The sequence below is a fragment of the Jaculus jaculus genome, chromosome 1, assembly GCF_020740685.1.
Source record: "Jaculus jaculus isolate mJacJac1 chromosome 1, mJacJac1.mat.Y.cur, whole genome shotgun sequence".
NCBI lineage: Eukaryota > Metazoa > Chordata > Mammalia > Rodentia > Dipodidae > Jaculus > Jaculus jaculus.
In genome coordinates this window covers 195,295,820-195,316,287 of record NC_059102.1, presented here as the reverse complement: position 1 = coordinate 195,316,287, position 20,468 = coordinate 195,295,820, and the positions used below count along the sequence as shown (strand labels likewise).

The 20,468-nt window shown below is 38.0% G+C and overlaps 1 protein-coding gene across 1 annotated transcript in view; it reads left to right on the top strand.

Moving 5' to 3' along the window:
- Vegfc (vascular endothelial growth factor C) overlaps positions 1 to 20,468 on the top strand; it is a 152,442-nt gene that overhangs the window by 83,829 nt on the left and 48,145 nt on the right. The window contains exon 2 of the mRNA XM_004657115.3: positions 20,045 to 20,246. Within this exon, the coding sequence (XP_004657172.2) occupies positions 20,045 to 20,246 (202 nt within the window). The remainder of the gene's footprint in view (positions 1 to 20,044; positions 20,247 to 20,468) is intronic.

Genomic DNA, 20,468 nt, shown 5'->3' with positions numbered 1-20,468 from the left:
TAAAGAACATACCCAGAATACACTTAGAGCCCTCATAAATAGGAATGTAAACATAAATAAGTAAAAAGTGTTTAGTTGTCATTTCTAAAATGAGACAAACATATTAACCCCAAACAAACAAAATGAAATATTTTATCACATCCTCATTGAAATGCCTAAAAAATCAAAAGCAGCTTTCCTATGTATAAGTAAACTTACAGATCAAGATTATTGCCATACAGTCTTCAGAAGTGTAAATGGAGAACTTTATTTTGGAAGATGCTTTGGCCATATCTATGCAGCTTTTTATATGCTTACAACATAAGCTGTCTATTCTTATTCTCATTATATGCCCTCAGAAATGCACACTACTTCCACTAAAGGACACACATGGCCTAGATTAATTGCATTAATCTGTACAATAGAAAAGCAGGGAGCTGTGAAACCACAGCCTACATACATGGTTCAGTTCCACAAACCTAAAGTTGAGAAAAGGAACACAGCACTAAACATTAGATACTATACCACTCCACCTTTGTAAATTTTAAAAATGAATAAACAAACACTTTATGTTAGGAGAAATCAGAATAATGCTTGATTATATTTGATGGAAAGATACAATTAAGAAGTAGAATACAGAAAGTGTCTAAATTGTATACAGTGCTCTGTGTCTTGATTGGGGTAGGATTACAGGATTTCAGTTTTTAGGATTTTACTACACTATATTTATGATGCATGTACTCACTTTTCCAAGTAAGTTTTACCAGTTAAAGTTTAAAAATCACAGTATTAAAATTAATTTCAGTGCTATCCAGCAGTAATACCAGTTGGACTTTAGCATATCAAAGAAGAATACTACTAAAAACTATCCTATATTATTTTGAATAACCTTATCATTTTTTAATTTCAAGATAATTTTTTAAATATGCACTTTTAAAAGATATATAAAACTTGTTTTTAAGTTAATATTCAGCAAAGAAACATAATTTAAAAGTATGTTGTATTGTGTTTATTTGCACAGGAATACTGAATACAAATTACTATATATATTCTACTATCCTGAACCAAGGGACCATCATTGACAAATACCTGTGTAAATACAAAACTTACATTACTGAAACTTATATATAAATTTCTCTAAGAACATGAGTAATTAAATTGAGCTCTTGTTATATTTAGACTCATTCATGTTGATTTCATTAAGAGACATGGTGAAATTCATGCATATTTGCAAACATCTGGCATATTATTAAGAGGCTAATAAGTGGTATAGACATTTAATTTATTCTGTCTGAAGAAGGCTTTCCCAGCACTGTTAAAACATGGGCCTAAAGAATTCATTTTCAGTGGGAGATAGCCCTGTGTATTATAGAGTGTATGGCCATTACCCTCTCCTACCCTTAGAATTGCCCTTATAGTCAACAAAATCAAAGATGTCCTTAGAGATTATGAGGTGTCTGGATGTTTCCACATAGTTCTGGACTGAGAAGAAATAAGCCTGGACAAAATAACTGCTTTTGGAAATTTTATCTTCATCTGTTTAGTGCAATTATATTTGGGACAACATGAGAATTAGTATTGCTGGGATTATCTTGCCATTGTACAAGAAAGTAGAATCAGTGGGTGTTGACTTGCATTCCAGGAAAAAACTTAAGGAAATTGTTTTCAGTTTCTCATTCAACAGACCACTATGATCAAGTGTCTTATTTTCCATTGCTAAGGTTGTGCAGAAGTGACTGAAAAATTTTAAAATGAATAAAGGGTTTTTAAGCAACTATGTTGTATGGGATAAAAGTTTTATTTCATGTAGTTCATATCTATTGCAAACTACAAAGGTTGCTATTTATTTTTTAACTTTTAATTAATTAATTGTTTTTTATTAATTAGTTTTATACTCAATGAATATAGTCAAGTTGGTACCACTGTTAACCTCCTCCATGTCCTAACCCCTACCCCTGGACCCTCCTTGTTGAGGTATGTGGGTCCTGCATTGTGGAGTTAGCCCATAGTTATGGATAGGAGGAAATGTCTCTGCATATCATGACCCAACCTGTGGCTCTATACATTCTTTCCGCCCCCTCTTCCAAAAAATTTCTCTGAGTCATGTTGGGTTCATTTTGGGTCTGCCTCAGTGATGAGGTCTTGGGAGCCTCTGTGTCTCTGGATATCTGATTTGGTAGGAGTTGATTATTCTCTGTGTCAATCTCCTTCACCCTTGTGCTGGTACCAGGTTCACCAAAAAAAAAAAAAAAAAACAGCACCCTTGCTTGTTTCACCAATTATTCTTAGTTTCAGTTGGGGCCCTTTTGAGATATGATGGGGTGGTTCTCTCCTTAGGATCTGCATTTATCTGAAAAAAGAGGAGCAGGTTCTCCAACAGAGAATAAAGTTAGCTCTAGACACAAATGGCATAAGCTTTATTTTTTTTTAATAGAGAATTTAATAGCTGTAGGCCCTCTTATAGCCCATGATTGTTGGTAGCTTGATAATGGAGAGTGGGCTCATGTTTGGATATGATTCAGACTTGTTTCCTAGCTCCAGCTATGAGTGCCATTCCACTGAGCTGATCAGTTAGCCAAGTCAAGAGCAGTTGGTTTCCCACCATGGCTGTGAGCCACTTTTGCATTTGTGTGAGCATTACGACAGGTTATTTGCTCCAAAGTAGGTTAGACCATGAGTTGCTTGGACAGATATTGGTCATTTTCCCCCAGTCACCCATGTAGCACCTTCTGGCACTAGACGTGCTGTCTGGGAATTGACTCTCTTCCAGATTCCAGCCATGTTATTCCATGTTATGTGTCAACCACATATGGTGTCTTCAGGAGTAGGGTCTTACCACTAACCTTTGGTGGGTCATCATGTACCCTGACAGAAATTTGTCTTTATTTTAGGAAATCTTGTAGTTCTTTCTGATCAAAAGCTCATTGTGGATGATAGCCACCTCCTGGTACTGGGAGTTACAGTTCAGTGTCCACTAAGAGAAGGAAGAAAAAGATAATTAATATAAAAGGGTTAGAGAGAAAGAGAGAAACTGTAGAAGATTAAGGTCAATCTTCATCTTAAAAATTTTACATATTGTCATTAATAAAGGGAGACTGAGTCCAATCTTTTTGGAGTGTTATTTAAAACACTGACAGTAGAATATTTCAAAAGCCACGTTGTGATTCATGCCTCTAATCCCCATTATTGGGAGGCAGAGGTATGAGAATGAACCTGAGTTCAAGGCCATCTTGAGTAGGGTGATATCCCGACCCAAAAAGTCACTAAAATAGAATATTTCTGATAAATAATAATGAAATCCTTAAAAGTTTCCCAGTAAAAGTTTCAAATATTAAATTAAATTTTAAATATTCTCATCCAGGATTAGCTGTGTAGCACACCAGGCAAGTGTAGAAATAGATGACAGGAGTCCTCAGGGTAAGTGAACCCATACTCTAAAGTCTTTACCAAGACAACAAGTGAGATGATTTAATGAGGCTTTGTAAGAGATTTTCAAACACACCTTCCTGGGACACCATTTAAAGTTTCATACATATTTATTGATGTCTTTTATGACAATATATTAAATGGCTTCTCAAATATAAACCCCATTATGTTCCTGGACATGTTTTGTTTTTGTTTTTCATTGTGAGAAAGTATTTTTTTAAAAAACTGGACATGTTTTGTTTTTGTTTTTCATTGTGAGAAAGTATTTTTTAAAAAAACTGGACATGTTTTGTTTTTGTTTTTCATTGTGAGAAAGTATTTTTTTAAAAAACAGTTAAATAGGCTTTTACATTTTTACAAATTTACATAGCAACCTAGAAGTTTCTGTAATATTCAAGTGTCATTGTTAAGAAGGAAGGGACGTATCATGGAAAGTACTTCCTAAATTTTCTTCCAGTAGTTTTCGAGTTTCTGGTCTTATGTTGAGGTCTTGATCCATTTGGATTTGAGTGTTGTGCATGGTGAAATGTGTGGATCAAGTTTTAGTTTCCTGCATGTGGCAGACCAAAAATGAACCCAACATGGCTCAGGGAAATTTTGTGGAAGAGGGGGCGGAAAGAATGTCAGAGTCACATGTTGGGTCATGATTTGCAGAGACATTTATCATACCAATAACTGGGGGCTAACTCCACAATGCACGACCCATTTTCATTAACAATGAGGGTCTAATGGGAAGGCGTAGATCACAGATGAGCCTAAATAATGGTACCAAACTGCCTGTATTTACTGAAAAGAAAACTAATAAATTAAATTCAAAAAAAAAAAAAAAAAGAAGGAAGGGACGAATATAGGTTTTTCACTATTTTACTGAAAGAATAAATTCAGTAACTTTTTACTGTAATGATTTGATCTAACCCTATTTTCAAGCAAAATCCAGTGAGAATTTAGTTATTAACTTTGGTAACTGATAGAAGATATCTATTGATAATTTGATTTCTTTGGACAGGGAGATGATATATATGACAAATAATATGAAAAATCCTATTAAAACATTTTCGTGAATTTTTAAGCACATTTTGCTGATACTTTGGCAAGGTAATCCTTGGCCTTATAAACTTTATGCAATAAAATGCTTTATTCAATAAAAGTATTACTTTAGAGCAATAGATGGACAGCTTAAGAAAGATATGAGCATCTCTTAGTTTTCAGCTGAAACATTGTCTTTTCCTCAACTCTCCCTACCTTCAAAAATAGATATGTTGTATAAGCAACCATATTTATATACAGGCCTGTTTGGCTGTTTTGAAAATATAATAATTTGATAAACCTTTCCTTGATGGTTTTCTCCCAGTTTTATGACTTATGATTTTTATTATATGAGAAGAACATATTTTAGGCCAAAGGAAAGTTTCCATAACACTAATATATGCATTCCCCTATCAATTTCAACTTCATGCAGTTAGTGAATGAGTATCCAGTTTATAAATCAGTGTTATAACAGTTAACATGATAGTTATTTGAAGAAGTTGGACTTGTTTGGGAGATTTTTAGCAATAAGTTTCTACTCATTCTTAGCAAGTTCACGAACATCACTGTCATGGATCCTTCTTGTCTGCCATGTCTCCCTTTATAAATTTTCTGGAACTTTTGCAGGTAGAAATACCTGTGGGCATTGTTTTCTCCCCAGTAGGCATCGGAATAATCCTTAAAGAAAGAAAGGCATCAAAAGATGACTAGTTTTCTCAAGTTATGTATATAAACCACAAAGTTGCTAATTCCCTTTGAGTGTCCCATTTCTTTTGTAGCTCTGTCTCACTTTATGCTCTGGATTTTCATAACCAAGAATATACAGTGCAAGTTTAAAACGGAAATATTTTTAGAAAATATTTACTTACTTATTAGATAGAGAGGCAGATAGAGAAAGAATGGGCACACCAGGGCCTCTATGCACTGCAAAGGAACTCCAGACCAGACACATTCAACACCCTGTGCATCTGGCTTACCTTGGTACTGAGGAGTAGAACCCTGGCCCTTAGGCTTTGCAGGCAAGTGGCTTAATTGCTAAGCCATCACTGCAGCCCCCCAAAAGAGATCTTTCTAAATATTTAAATTATTTAATTATTTTGAAAGATAAAGAGAAAGAAAATGGGTGTGCCAGGGTCTTGAGCCACTGCATACAAACTCCAGATGCATGTGCCAACTTGTGCATCTAGCTTTTTGTGAGTACTAGGTAATTGGATCCAGGTCCATAGACTTTGCAGGCAAGTGTCTTAACCACTTAGCCATCAGTCCAGCTCACTATCTATCTAAATTGAGATTTGACATCATTATTTTGCCAAAGTTCTGTGTATAGTGTTTATATTGGTGACTTATTTAGTAAGGAAGTTCTTTCTATTTACTTGTAACTGCTTGCTATTCTTACTGCAAAATTATATTTTATTTTTATAACATCTTAAGGTCCTCTACTGGATGTCATTCAGGTTCCTCTCTGCTAATGATTACATGTTGCAAGTTACATAAGAATATTTACAAATACTTCCAAGTTGATTCATCTAATTGATATGCAAAATTAAATAATTCAGTTTTACATTGGTTGAAGTTTTTTTTTTTTTAATTTAATTTATTAGTTTTCTTTTCAGTAAATACAGGCAGTTTGGTACCATTATTTAGGCTCATCTGTGATCTACCCCCTCCCATTAGACCCTCATTGTTAATGAAAATGGGTCCTGCATTGTGGAGTTAGCCCCCAGTAATAGGTATGATAAATGTCTGCAAATCATGACCCAACATGTGACTCTGACATTCTTTCCGCCCCCCCTTCCGCAAAATTTGCCTGAGCCATGTTGGGTTCATTTTTGGTCTGCTTCAGTGCTGAGGTGCCGGGGGACTCTGAGGCTCTGGCTCTCTGATTGGGTAGGAGTTGATTTTTCTCTGCGTTCATATCCTTCCCCTTTGTGCTGGTATCTGGTTCATAGGAAAACATCACCCTTGCTTATTTCGCCAGTTGTCCTTAGTTTCAGTTGGGCCCCTTTTGAGGTATGTTGGGGCAGCTCTCTTCTTAGGATCTGCATCTATCTGGAAAAGAGAAGCAGATTCTCCAACGGAGAGTAAGTTAGCACCCGGAAAATTGAGATAACACTTACTTTTTTGATAGAAAGTATGATAGGTTTAGGCCCTCTTATACCCCGTGATTGATGGCACCTTGATATTGTAGAGTGGGCTTGTGTTTGGGTATGGTTCTGACTTGTTTCCCAGCTCCAGCTATGGGTCTAGTACCACTGAGTGGATCAGTTAGCCAAATCAAAACCAACTGATTCCTCACCATGGCTGTGTACCACTATTGCAATTGTGTGGGCATCACATCCAGTTATTTGTTGCTAATTAGGTTAAACAACGTGTTGCTTGGACAGATCTTGGTCATTTCCCCCAGTCGCCTATGTAGCGCCTTCTGGCACTAGACACGCTGACTGTCTGGGGACTGACTCTCTCCTGGCTTCCAGCCATGTCATTCCATTTTATGCGTCAGCTGCGTATGTAGTCTTCAGCAATAGGGTCTTACCACTGGCCTTTGGTGGGTCATCAAATACTCTGACAGAAGTCTGTCATTGTTTTGGGAAACCTTTTAGGTTTCTCTGATCACAAGCTCATTGTGGATGGTAGCCCCAAGCTGGAAGTGGGGGTTACAGGTCAGTGTCCACTAAGAAATTAAGGAAAAACATAACTAATATACAAGAGTTAGAGAGGAGAGAGATAGAGGGGAGAGGGGGAGAGGGAGGGAGGGAAATGTAAGAGATATAGGTCAGTCTTGATCCTACTCTCTCCAGTGTCTTGTGGTTCAGGTGTTTCCTGTAAGGGTGTAGTGAAGGTTCAGCCATTCGGTCTGTCTTTTAGGAAATAGAATATTATGGTACCATTGCCGTTTGGGTCGGGATTACTGTTTTCCACCCTTTGATTCCCTCCCCGCCCTCCCATCCATCTTATTGTCTAGTCCATGAGGTGCATGCTGGATATGTAAGGCATCTTGGGCAGATTCAGGTTAGGTGTGGCAGATGAGTGAGACTATGGGTCGATTTTTTTTCTGTGATTGGGTAAGTTCGCTGAGAATGATCTGTTCCAGGTTCAACCATTTTTCCTCAATATTCTTTATGTCATTTTTTCTTACTGCTGTATAGAATTCCATTGTGTAGATATACCACATCTTTGTTATCTATTCTTCTAATGATGGACATCTGGGTTGATTCCAGCTTTTAGCTATTACGAATTGAGCTGCTACAAACATGGTTGAGCAAATCTCTCTGGCTTTTGGTTTGAAGGTTTTAGGGTAGATGCCCAGCAATGGTATAACTGGGTCTGTTGGTATTTCTATAGTCAGCTTTTTCAGGAGTCTCCATATTGCTTTCCAAAGTGGTTGTACCATCCTGCATTCCCACCAACAGTGAATGAGTGTCCCTGCTTCTCCACATCCTCACCAGCATTTATTTTCATTTGACCTTTTGATGTTGGCATATCCTTATTGGGGTAAGGTGGAATCTCATAGTTGTTTTAATTTGCATTTCTCTGATGATTAGGGATGATGAACATTTTCTTAGGTGTGTGTTTGCCATTTGTATCTCTTCCTCTGTGAATTGCCTGTTTAACTCTGTGCCCCATTTTGTGAGTGGGATATTTGTCTTCTTATTGTTTAGACTTTTGAGTTCTTTGTAAATTCTAGAGATAAGGCCTCTATCAGTTGGATAACCTGCAAATATTTTCTCCCATTCTGTGAGTATTCTATTGGCTTTGCTTATTATATGCTTGTCTGTAAAGAAACTCTTCAGCTTCATATGATCCCAATGGTTGAGTGACTGTTTAAGAACTTGAGCCACTTGGGTATTATTCAGGAAGTCTTTTTCCATTCCTATATCATGGAAAGTACTTCCTAAATTTTCTTCCAGTAGTTTTCGAGTTTCTGGTCTTATGTTGAGGTCTTTGTTCCATTTGGATTTGAGTGTTGTGCATGGTGAAATGTGTGGATCAAGTTTTAGTTTCCTGCATGTGGTTATCCAGTTTGTCCAGCACCATTTGTTGAAGATGCTATCTTTTTTCCAGTCTATATTGTTTGGGCCTTTGTCGAATATCAAGTAGCTATAGTTGCTTGGCCCAAAATCTGGGTCCTCAAGTCTATTCCATTGGTCTATACTCCTGTTTTTATGCCAATACCATGCTGTTTTTATTACTATGGCTTTGTAATATAGCTTTATATCGGGTATGGTGATGCCACCAGAAGTATTTCTTTTGCTGAGGATATGTTTGGATATGCGAGGCCTTCTGCCTTTCCATATGAAATTTGAGATCATTTTTTTCTATCTCTGTGAAGAACACTGTAGGGATTTTAATTGGAATTGCGTTAAATCTATATATTGCCTTTGGTAGGATTGTCATCTTCACAATGTTAGTTCTGCCTATCCAGGAGCATGGGAGGTCTTTCCATCTTTTCAAGTCCTCCTCAATTTCTTTTTTTTTTTTAATAATTTTTTTATTTATTTTATTTGAGAGCGACAGACACAGAGAGAAAGACAGATAGAGGGAGAGAGAGAATGGGCGCGCCAGGGCTTCCAGCCTCTGCAAACGAACTCCAGACGCGTGCGCCCCCTTGTGCATCTGGCTAACGTGGGACCTGGGGAGCCTCGAACTGGGGTCCTTATGCTGCACAGGCAAGCGATTAACCGCTAAGCCATCTCTCCAGCCCCTCAATTTCTTTTTTGAGAGTTTTTATATTTTCGTCGTATAGATCTTTTACTTCCTTGATTAACGTTATTCCATGGTATTTTTTGTTGTTGTTGTTGCTATTGAAAATGAGACTATGTCCTTTATTTCTTTTTCTGTGTCTTTGTCATTTGCATACAGAAATGCTACCGATTTTTGTGCATTGATTTTGTATTCTGATACTTTGCTATAGGAGTTAATTACCTTCAGGAGTTTTGGGATGGAGTTTCTCGGGTCTCTTACATATACAATCATGTCATCAGGGAATAGAGCTAACTTAACTTCTTCCTTTCCAAATTGTATCCCTTTTATTTCCTGCTCCTGCCTTATTGCTTGGGCTAGGACTTTCAGAACTATATTGAATAGCAGAGGTGAGAGAGGATATCCCTGTCTTGTTCCTGATCTCAATGGGAATTCCTCCAGTGTCTCTCCATTAAGTATTATTTGGGCCTTTGGAGCTTTGTATATTGCCTTTTTTAGGGTAAGATGTGAACCGGCCATGCCGATTCTTTCCAATGTTTTTATCATGAAGTGATGTTGTATCTTGTCAAAGGCCTTTTCTGCATCTATCGAAATCATCATGTGATTTTTATGTTTAAACTTGTTTATGTGGTGTATGACATTGATCAGTTGAATGTTCATTTGTAAGATACTTTCTGTTTTATTTTATTTTATTTTTTATTTTAAATATTTTTTTAATTAAATAGTTTTGTATTCAGTAAATACAATCAGTTTGGCACCATTATTACCTAATAGGCTGATCCATGACCTACTCCCTCCCCTTGGCCCCTCCTTGTTGAGATATATGGGTCATGCATTGTGGAGTTAGCCCACAGTTATGGGTAAGATACATATCATGACACAACATGTGGCACTGATATTCTTTCCACCCCGTCTTCCACAAAATTTCCCTGAGCCATGTTTGGTTCACTTTTGGTCTGCTTCAGTGATGAGGTATTGGGGGCCTCTGGGGCTCTGGCTCTCTGATTTGGTAGGAGTTGATTTTTCTCTGTGTTGATCTCCTTCCCCCTTGTGTTGGTGTCCAGTTCATCAGGAAAACAGCACTCTTGCTTGTTTCGCCAACTTTTCTTAGTTTCAGTTGGGGCCCTATTGAGGTATGATGGGATGGCACTCTCCTTAGGATCTACATCTATCTGAAAAAGAGAAGCAGATTCTCCAAAGGAGAGTAGATTAGCACCAGGACAAATGAGATAACCCTTACTTTTTTATAGAAAATCTAATAGGTATAGACCCACTTATAGCCCATGATTTGATGGTAGCTTGATATCAGAGAATGGATTTATGTTTGGATATGGTAATGACTTGTTTCCCAGCTCCAGCTGTGGTTCCCATTACCACTGAGGGAATCAGTTATCCAAATCAAGAGCAGTTGGTTCCCTCCACAATGGCTGTGTGCCACTATTGCACTTGTGTGAGCATCACAACAGGTTATTTGCTGCTAAGTAGGTTAGACCATGAGTTGCTTGGACAGATATTGGTCATTTTCCCCCAGTCGCCCATGTAGCACCTTCTGGCACTAGACACACTGAATGTCTGGGGATGGAGTCTCTTCCAACGTCCAGCCATGCCATTCCATTTTACATGTCAACCACATAAGGTGTCTTCAGCAGTAGGGTCTTACCACTAACCTTTGGTGGCTCATCATGTACTCTGACAGAAATCTTCCTGTCTTTTAGGAAACCTTGTAGGTCTCCCTGATCAAAAGTTCATTGTGGATGATAGCCACATGCTGGTACTGGGAGTTACAGGTCAGTGCCCACTAAGAGAAGGAGGAAAAAGATAACTAATAGTCAAGAGTTAGAGAGGAGAGAGAGAGAGGGAGAGGAAGGGAGGTAAAATGTAGAAGATTAAGTTAAGTCTTCATCATACCCTCTCTGGTGTCTTGTAGTTCACGTGTTCCCTGTAAGGTCCTGGTGTAGGTTCAGCCATTTGGTCTGCCTTTAGGAAGTAGAATTTTGTCGTATCATTGCCATTTGGGTCTAGTTTTGTGTTTCTCACCCCGTCGATGCCCTTCCCTCCCTCCCCATCCATCCCAGTGTCTAGTCCATGAGATGCTTGCTGGGTATGTAAGATATCTTGGGTAGATTCAGGTTAGATGCTTTAGATGAGTGAGACTATGTGGCAATTTTTTTTTTTTTTTTATCTGTGATTGGGTAAGTACCCTGAGAAGGATCTGTTCCTGGTTCAACCAGTTTTCTTCACATTTCATTGTGTCATGTTTTCTTACTGCTGTATAGAATTCCATTGTGTAGATATACCACATCTTAGGTATCCATTCTTCAAGTGATGGACATCTGGGTTGATTCCAGCTTTTAGCTTTTACACACTGAGCCGCTACAAAATGGTTGAGCAAATCTCTCTGGTCTGTGGAATGAAGGTTTTAGGGTTGATGCCCAGTTAGGGAATAACTGGGTCTGTTGGTATCTCTATAATCAGCTTTTTCAGGAGTCTCCATATTGCTTTCCAAAGTGGTTGTACCATCCTACATTCCCACCAACAGTGGATGAGTGTAACTACTTCTCCACATCCTCGCCAGCATTTATTTTCATTTGATTTTTGATGTTTGCTATCCTTACTGGAGTAGGTGGAATCTCATAATTGTTTTAATTTGCATTGCTCTAATGATTAGGGATGATGGACATTTTCTTAAGTGTGTGTTTGCCATTTGTATTTCTTCCTCTATGAACTGCCTGTCCAGCTCTTTGTCCCATTTTGTGAGTGGGGTATTTGACTTTGTACTGTTTAGATTTTTGAGTTCTTTATAGATTCTTGAGATTAGGCCTCTGTCAGTAGGATAATCCGCAAATATTTTCTCCCATTCTGTGGGTAATCTGTTGGCGTTTCTTATTGCATGTTTGTCTGTAAAGAAACTCTTCAGCTTCATGTGATCCAAATGGTTGAATGAATGTTTAAGATCATGAGCTATTGGGGTTTTGTTCAAGAGGTCTTTTCCCATTCCTATATCATGGAAAGTACTTCCTAAATTTTCTTCCAGTAGTATTCAATTTTCTGGTCTTAAATTGAGGTCTTTGATCCATTTGGACTTGAATGTAGTGCATGGTGAAATGTGTGGTTCATGTTTCAGTTTCCTGCATATCGTTATCCAGTTTGTCCAGCCCTATTTGGTGAAGGTGCTGTCTTTTATCCAGCCTATATTGTTTGGGCCTTTGTCAATGTAATACACCAATACACAAGTTTGGGTCCTCAATTCTATTCCATTGGTCTATACTCCTGTTTTTATGCCAGTACCATGCTATTTTTATTACTATGGCTTTGTAATATAGCTTTAGATCAGGTATGGTGATGCCTCCAGAGTTACTATTTGCTGAGGATATGTTTGGATATGCAAGGCCTTCTGCCTCTCCATATGAAATTTGAGATCATTTTTCTACCTCTGTGAAGAACACTGTAGGGATTTCAATTGGAATTGCATTAAATCTGTATATTGCCTTTGGTAGGATTGTCATCTTCACAGTGTTAATTCTGCCTATCCAGGAGCATGGGAGGTCTTTCCATTTTCTCAAGTCCTCCTTAACTTCGTTTTTGAGTGTTTTTATGTTTTCATTGTAGAGAACTTTCACTTCCTTGGTTAATGTTATTCCAACGTATTTTATTTTTTTTATTGCTATTAAAAATGTGACCATATCCCTCTATCTTTCTCTGTATCTTGTCATTTGCATACAGAAAGGCTACTGATTTTTGTGCATTGATTTTGTATGCTGCTACTTTGCTATAGGAGTTGATCACCTTCAGGAGTTTTGGAATGGAGTCTCTTGGGTCTCTTACATATACAATCATGTCATCAGCAAATAGAGCTAACTTAACTTCTTCCTTTCTAAATTGTATCTGTTTTATTTCCTTCTCCTCTCTAATTGCTTGAGCTAGGACTTCCAGGACAATATTGAAAAGCAGAAGTGAGAGTGGACAGCCCTGTCTTGTTCCTGAATTCTTCCAGCCTTTCTCCATTAAATATTATTTGGGCCTTTGGAGCTTTGTATATTGCCTTTGTTATGTTAAGATATGACCCAGCCATGCCAATTCTCTCCAATGTTTTAATCATGAAGTAATGTTGTATCTTGTCAAAGACCTTTTCTACATATATTGAGATCATCGAGTGGTTTTTATGTTTAACCTTGTTTATGTGGTGTATTACAATGACAGATTTCTGTATGTTGAACCACCCTATGTTTCTTGGATGAATCCCACTTGGACAAGGTGGATAATTCTTTTGATGTGTTGTTGGATTTGGTTTGCGAGGGTTTTGTTCAGGATCTTTGCATCTAAGTTCATCAGGGTAATAGGCTGATAGTTTTCATTTCTTGTGGCATCTCTGCTTGGTTTTGGAATTAGGGTGATATTAGCTTCATAAAAGGAGTTGGGTAGCTTTCCCTGTTCTTCAATTGCATGGCACAGTTTTAAGAAGATTGGTTTGACAGGCTGGAGAGATGGCTTAGCAGTTAAGCGCTTGCCTGTGAAGCCTAAGGACCCCGGTTCGAGGCTCGGTTCCCCAGGTCCCACGTTAGCCAGATGCACAAGGGGGATCACACATCTGGAGTTCGTTTGCAGAGGCTGGAAGCCCTGGAGCGCCCATTCTCTCTCTCTCCCTCTATCTGTCTTTCTCTCTGTGTGTCTGTCACTCTCAAATAAATTAAAAAAAAAAAAAAAAGAAGAAGATTGGTTTGAGTTCTTCCATGAAGTTTTGATAGAATTCAGCTGAGAAGCCATCTGGTCCTGGACTCTTCTTTTGGGGAGGTTTTTTTTTTTTTTATCACTTTTTCAATCTTTTGAGTGTGATGGGTTAATTGAGGTGATTAATCTGCTCTGAGTTTAGCTTTGATAGATGATACAGGTCCAGGAATTTATCCATCTCCTCCACATTATCCAATTTTGTGGAGTAGAGGTGTCTGAAATAAATCCTGATGATTCTCCCAATTTCACTTATGTCTGTTGTAATTTCTCCTCTTTCATGTTGAACTTTGTTAATTTGAAGCTTCTCCTTTTTTTGCTTGATCAAATTGGCCAGGGGTTTGTCAATCTTGTTTATTTTTTCAAAGAACCAGCTCTTTGTTTTGTATTATCTTAATTGTTTCCTTGGATTCCAATTCATTAATTTCTGCTCTGATTTTAATTATTTCTTTCCTTCTGGAGCTCTTTGGGTTGGATTTTTCTTGTTTTTCCATTGCCTTTAGGGGGATGGTTAGGTTATTGATTTGGGATCTTTCTGTTTTTTTTATGAAGGCATTGAGTGCTATTAATTTTCCCTTGAGGTCCACCTTCATTGTTCCCATAAGTTTTGGTATGATGTGTTCTCATTGTCATTCAATCCAGAAATTTTGCAATTTCATTTTTTATTTCATCCACTATCCATTTATTGTCTAAAAGTGTGCTGTTCAGTTTCCAGGTGCCGTTTGGATTCTTGGTGGGTCTTTTTTTGTTGATTTCTAGCAATACAGCATTGTGATCTGATATCATGCAGGGAATTATGTCAATCTTCCTAAATATGTGGAGGCACACTTTGTGACCCAGTGTATGGTGTATTTTAGAGAATGTTCCATGGGCTGCTGAGAAGAATGTGTAGTCTGTGGATTTGTGATGGAAAATTCCATAGATGTCCATTAGGTCCAAGTGATCTATGGTTTTGTGGAGCTCTCTTACTTTCCTGTTGAGTTTCTGTTTGGATGATCTGTCTATTACTGATAATGGTGTATTTAAGTCCCCAGCTATGATGGTGTTGGTGGTTATTTCAAACAAATATAAAACATATTGTCAAGTTCATTTTGTTTGAAGAACTTTGGTGCCCCTGGGTTTGGGGCATACAGATTTATGATTGTAATATTCTCTTGATGTATCATCCCCTTGATAAGTAGGAAGTGCCCTTCTTTGCCTTTTTTATTATTTTTGCTTTGAAGTCTATTTTATACAATATTAATATAGCTACGTCTGCTTGCTTCTTATTCCCATGTGCTTGGAATATTGTTTTCTACCCTTTCATCCTGAGGAGGTGTCTGTCTTTAGTGGTGAGGTGGGTTTCTTGAAGGCAACAGATTGTAGGTCTAAATTTTTGATCCATCCTGTTAGCTTGTGTCTCTTGATGGGTGAATTAAGGCCATTACTACTTAGGGTAATGACTTGAGATTTGATTTGATACCTGCCATATTGTGATGCTAGATGTGTATTTGTGTTTTCATGGACTTTGAAGTTTTTTGTGCCTACTCTGAGTTTGGTTATTGTGATCTTCTTCTTGTAGGCATTTGAGTTTGATTAGTTGTTTCTTCTCTGTAGCAAATTTTCTGAAATACTCTCTGTAGGTTTGGTTTTGTGTTCATATAGTTGTAAAGCTGACTTTTGTCATGGAAAGTTTTTCTTTCACCATCTATTATGAGGGAGACTTTTGCCAGGTTGAGTAGTTTGGGGTGGAAGCCATAGTTTCTTAGAGTTTGGAGATTTTCATTCCAGGCCCTTCTGGCTTTCAGGGTTTCCATTAAGAAGTCTGAAGTAATTCTGATTTGGTTACCTTTGAAAGTGGTGTGCTGTTTTTCCCTAGCTGATTTTAGGATTTTCTCTTTGGTGTCAGTGTTTAGAGTCTTAATGACAATATGTCTTGGAGAGTTTTTCCTTTGGTCCAGTCTGTTTGGAGTTCTGTTGGCTTCTTGTATCTTGATGGGCCTTTTTTTTTTTTTTTTTAAGAGATTGTGGTAGTTTTCTTCAAGTATTTTGTTAAATAAGTTCTCCATGCCTTTTGTCTGAATTTATTCTTCTTCTGGTATTCCAAAGATCTTGATATTAGGACGTTTTTGTATATCCCACAATTCCCTCATTTTCTCTTCACAGGAACTTTTGAACTTGCTGAAATTTTTGAACTCTCAAACTATTTCTTCCATATTGCCTTCCAGATCAGAGTTTCTATCCTCCATTTGGCTGACCCTATTCTTGAGAGCTTCTAGAGAGTTTTGGACTTGTTCAATTAAGTTTGCATTTTCTACTACCTTTCTATGTATAATTTCCATCCCTCTCTCAAGCTCCCTTTTCACATCATTTTCTGATTTTCTTGATGATTCTTGGAATTCATCCTTGCATTTCTTTATGTCTTCATTTAGAATGGCCAGCTGATTTTTAAGGTCTTTTTTCTTTTCTCTCTCCTTCAAAACTCTTAGCTCTCTTTGAACTCCTTCCAATTTCTTATCTATTATTTCCAGTTTAGTGATGGCAGCATCCACAAGGTTATTGGTCCTTTGTTGCTTTCCTGCAAGTTCTACCAGTAGGTTGGTCAGGGTTGCATTGCTCATAGCTTCAATTTGATGTTCTGGTCCTAATGACTCTTCTACATTTTGGTTAGACATATTCATTGTAGTACTGTGTGCTCTAGCTGGATTTTCTTGCATTTGATTTTTCATGTTATTTCTTTTGTGCTGTGGTCTGCCCTTGACAGTGTATGGGCACGTAGGTGGGTGGAACAGCCTGGGCTCAAGCACAATGTGAATCTGAGGCAGCCTGGGGCAGTTGCCAAGCAGCCTGGGCTTTGGCTCTCACTTGTCATAACTGCCTGATCTACTGTCTGGTAGGGGCGCCAAAGTTGCCTGAATTCTCAAGCAATAAAGCACCACAGCTGCCTGCGTTTGAGCTAGGTGAGACACTGAGGCACCAAGTAGTGAATCAGCCCAAACTCTGGCTGGGAACACTGGGACCCAGAAGCAGTCTACGCTCCCCTGCCATAGGACAATAGGGTCTTCCTGCACAGCAGACAGGTAGGGGATGGCACCTGAGCTGGTGCAAGCGAGAGACAAAGTCTGAGCTAGTGTGGCAGTTGTTGTGGGACTGGGCTTGCTGAAGTGCAGCGGCAGGAGCAGTAAGTGAGTGAGTGGGCAGAGCGTTCTAAACTTCTACATGCAGGGATCAATCTACAGGTGGCTACTTTGTGGGTAGGTGACTTTTTGGGGGGATGGGTCGACTGCCCACTCTCTAGGGGATCCGCAATTCCCTGTTATTGTCAGGATTCCCATGGTGTCCAGAGTAGTAAGATGGTGAGTTGGCGGAGCCAACTAAGCTTCCTCACACAGGGATCAGTGCACGGTGGCTACTGGCTCCATGGAAAAGGTGGCTTTTGGGGGGAGGGGTGGGCTGCCCACTTGCCAGGGAATCCACAATTCCCTATTATTGCCAGGATTTGCTGAATGACCAGTGTCCGGAGCCCACTAAGCTTCCACACACAGGAATCATTGCTTGGTGGCTCCTGGCTCCGTGGAAATGGCCACTATTTTGGGGAGAGGTGGGCTACTCACTGGTGAGGGAATCTGCAATTTCCTGTTATTGCCAGGATTTGCTGAATGCATGGTGGCCAGAGCAGTAAGAGGGCAAATGAGCAGAGCCGAATAAGCTTCCGCACTCAGGGATGGTGTGGTGGCTCCCAGCTCCTTGGAAACTGTGGCTATTTGGAGGGAGGGGATCAGCAATTCTCTGCCTCCCCCCCCCCCGTGCCCTCCTACTGACAATCTATTAGAGATTGCTATCCCCTAAAAACCTAGTGAACCCCTAATGCCTTGCCTTTGTTTCCCCGGGATTTGCAGCCCAGCTAGGTGGTTGCCATCTTGGCCGGAAGTTCTACTTTCTGTTTTAAATTATACCAAATTTCATTAGAAAATAGAAGGAATATGTTAACATCCAAGCAAATAACCTTACTGTTCTAGCCAACATTGGTGAACATAAAGGCTCAAGAGGGTATGAAAAAAAGAACTTCACTTTCACATGCTTAGCACTTCTACTTGAAAAAAATTTCTTGTTCTCCTAGTTCAGTTCTTCATTTCAGAATCCATCCTAGTTACTAAGACCTGTTCCTATTCTCAAAAAGAAATATGAATTGAATGCTCCATCATACCTTAATCTTAAGATGTTGGTCTTTTGAATAGTCCTATCACTATTTCTTGATATGTTCCCAAGTTACTAGTCACTTAAAGTAAAAAAGAAAAGCCAAAGAAAGATTTGAACTATTGGGGGCTTGAGAGATGGCTTAGCAGTTAAGCACTTGCCTATGAAGCCTAAGGACCCTGGTTCGAGGCTCTATTTCCCAGAACCCACGTTAGCCAGATGCACAAGGGGGCACACGCGCCTGGAGTTCCTTTGCAGTGGCTGGAAGCCCTGGCACTCCCATTCTCTGTCTCTATCTGCCTCTTCCTCTCTCTGTCACTCTCAAATAAATAAATGAAAACAACCAAAAAAAATTTTAAAAAAATAAAGATTTGAACTATTGTACCACACCTCACACAGTATTGAGGAAACCATTGGCTCTTTTTTCTACTGAAGTACCAACTTTTAATTGCAGGATTCTTGCAACATTTAAGAATATTAGTCCTTTTATTCTGTTATGCATATTATGAATAGTTTTACCACCTTATTTTTTGTCTTCAATGTTTATATATGCCTTGCATTTTATTCTTAAATTCTTCTCTAGACTTTTTTCAGGCTATGATATAAAAAACAAAGTCTTCTACTATTTCTTTTTTAAAAAGAGAAATCATGCTTCTTAAAATGTAATACAAAATAGCCTACATTATAATAATAATTTATTATTAAAAATAATGGTGAGCACTAGGGAGGCATCTTAATGGCTAAGGTGCTTGCCTGCAAAGTCTAAGGAACCAGGTTCAGTTCCCCAGTACCTACATAAACCAGATGCACAAGGTGGCACATGGGTATGGAGTTCCTTTGCAGTGGCTAGAGGACCTGGCGTACCAATTCTCTCTCTGTCTCTCTCTTTCTCTCTTGCTATCTCAAATAAATAAATAAAATAATTTAAAAAAATAATGATGAGATTCTGTTTTGCCTAAAACAATACAAATATATTTTCCTTCTTCTTTTTCATGAAATTAACAATTCTTATTTCAATTCTCTGTAGATTCACTAACACTCCTCTCAGTTTTTGAACATGGTAACTCCTTGAATGTGGACTATTCTAGTTAATTGAATATGCTTGTATAAAAAGTTGAGCATGTGAAAGCAGAGTCAGTGTTCTTGGTGTTGTTTCATCTCCTTTGCATAACAGCATATATCTTCCTTATCAGATTGTTTTTGAAATAGTGGCAAGTTCTAAGAAAATACAAACTTTAATACCATTGTTGCAATAATATTTTTCATTTTTATTTATGCTAGTATAAATAGTTTCCATGATATTATTATTCTCAATTCTATTCATCTTAGTTTAATTATATTTTATTGATGCTGACAATGAGCATCACACAGAACACTAAATTACAATGTGATTTTATTTACTTAGTAAGTTAATACAAATTGAATAAATATTTAAGCTGCTAATTTTTCCAGTTATCTAATAGAACTATGAATATAACAAAGGCCACTACAAATCATTTTTTAAAATTATATCTATAAATATATAAACATTATATTATATAATTATAAAATTAATGCCAAATTTTCATATGGAAAATAAATGTAATTTTCATTGTATTGATTCATATACATTAAAGCAGAACTATAGTCAGGCTTGGGTGATATCTTAGTGGCTAAAGGGAGCACTTAATTGCAAAGCCTATATACATTTCCTAAATCATCCATGTAAGCCTGGGACAAAAAGTGGTTCAAGCATCTTCATTCCATTTGCAGTGCCAAGAGGCAGTGGTACACACACACACACACACACACACACACACACACTCACTCACACTTGTGTGCAAAAAATAAAATAGTAAATACAAAAAATTAAAAATATAACTTTACCAAGGAAAGTTAAGCAGTTTATGATCTAGTAGTAGCATTTTATCAGTGACCGTAGAATCTGTAATAGTACATTTAAAAGATATTGAGTGTATGTTACTGGATCCTAAATCTGGTGAAGAACTGACCTTGCATTTCTGCTTGATAGGCTTATGCAGGCAAAGTGCTGGAGGAGCAGCTGCGGTCCGTATCCAGTGTGGATGAACTCATGTCTGTCCTCTACCCAGAATATTGGAAAATGTACAAGTGTCAGCTAAGAAAGGGTGGCTGGCAACCACCCAACCTCAACACAAGAACAGAAGAAACTGTAAAATTTGCTGCTGCGCATTATAATGCAGAAATCTTGAAAAGTAAGTACCAGAAACAAAATGTGTAAGGAGCTACACAAATCAAAAATTGAAAGTTACCAATGTGGTCCTTTAACCTCAGCACTCAATATATCTGTGTCAGAAAGTAAAGACAATGAAAAATAAAAAGTACCTTGAAAGTATGACATTTTGTCATTTCACTTTAATCATTAAGATAATTTGATGAAATATAATTATAGAAGATATATATGTATCAGACATTAT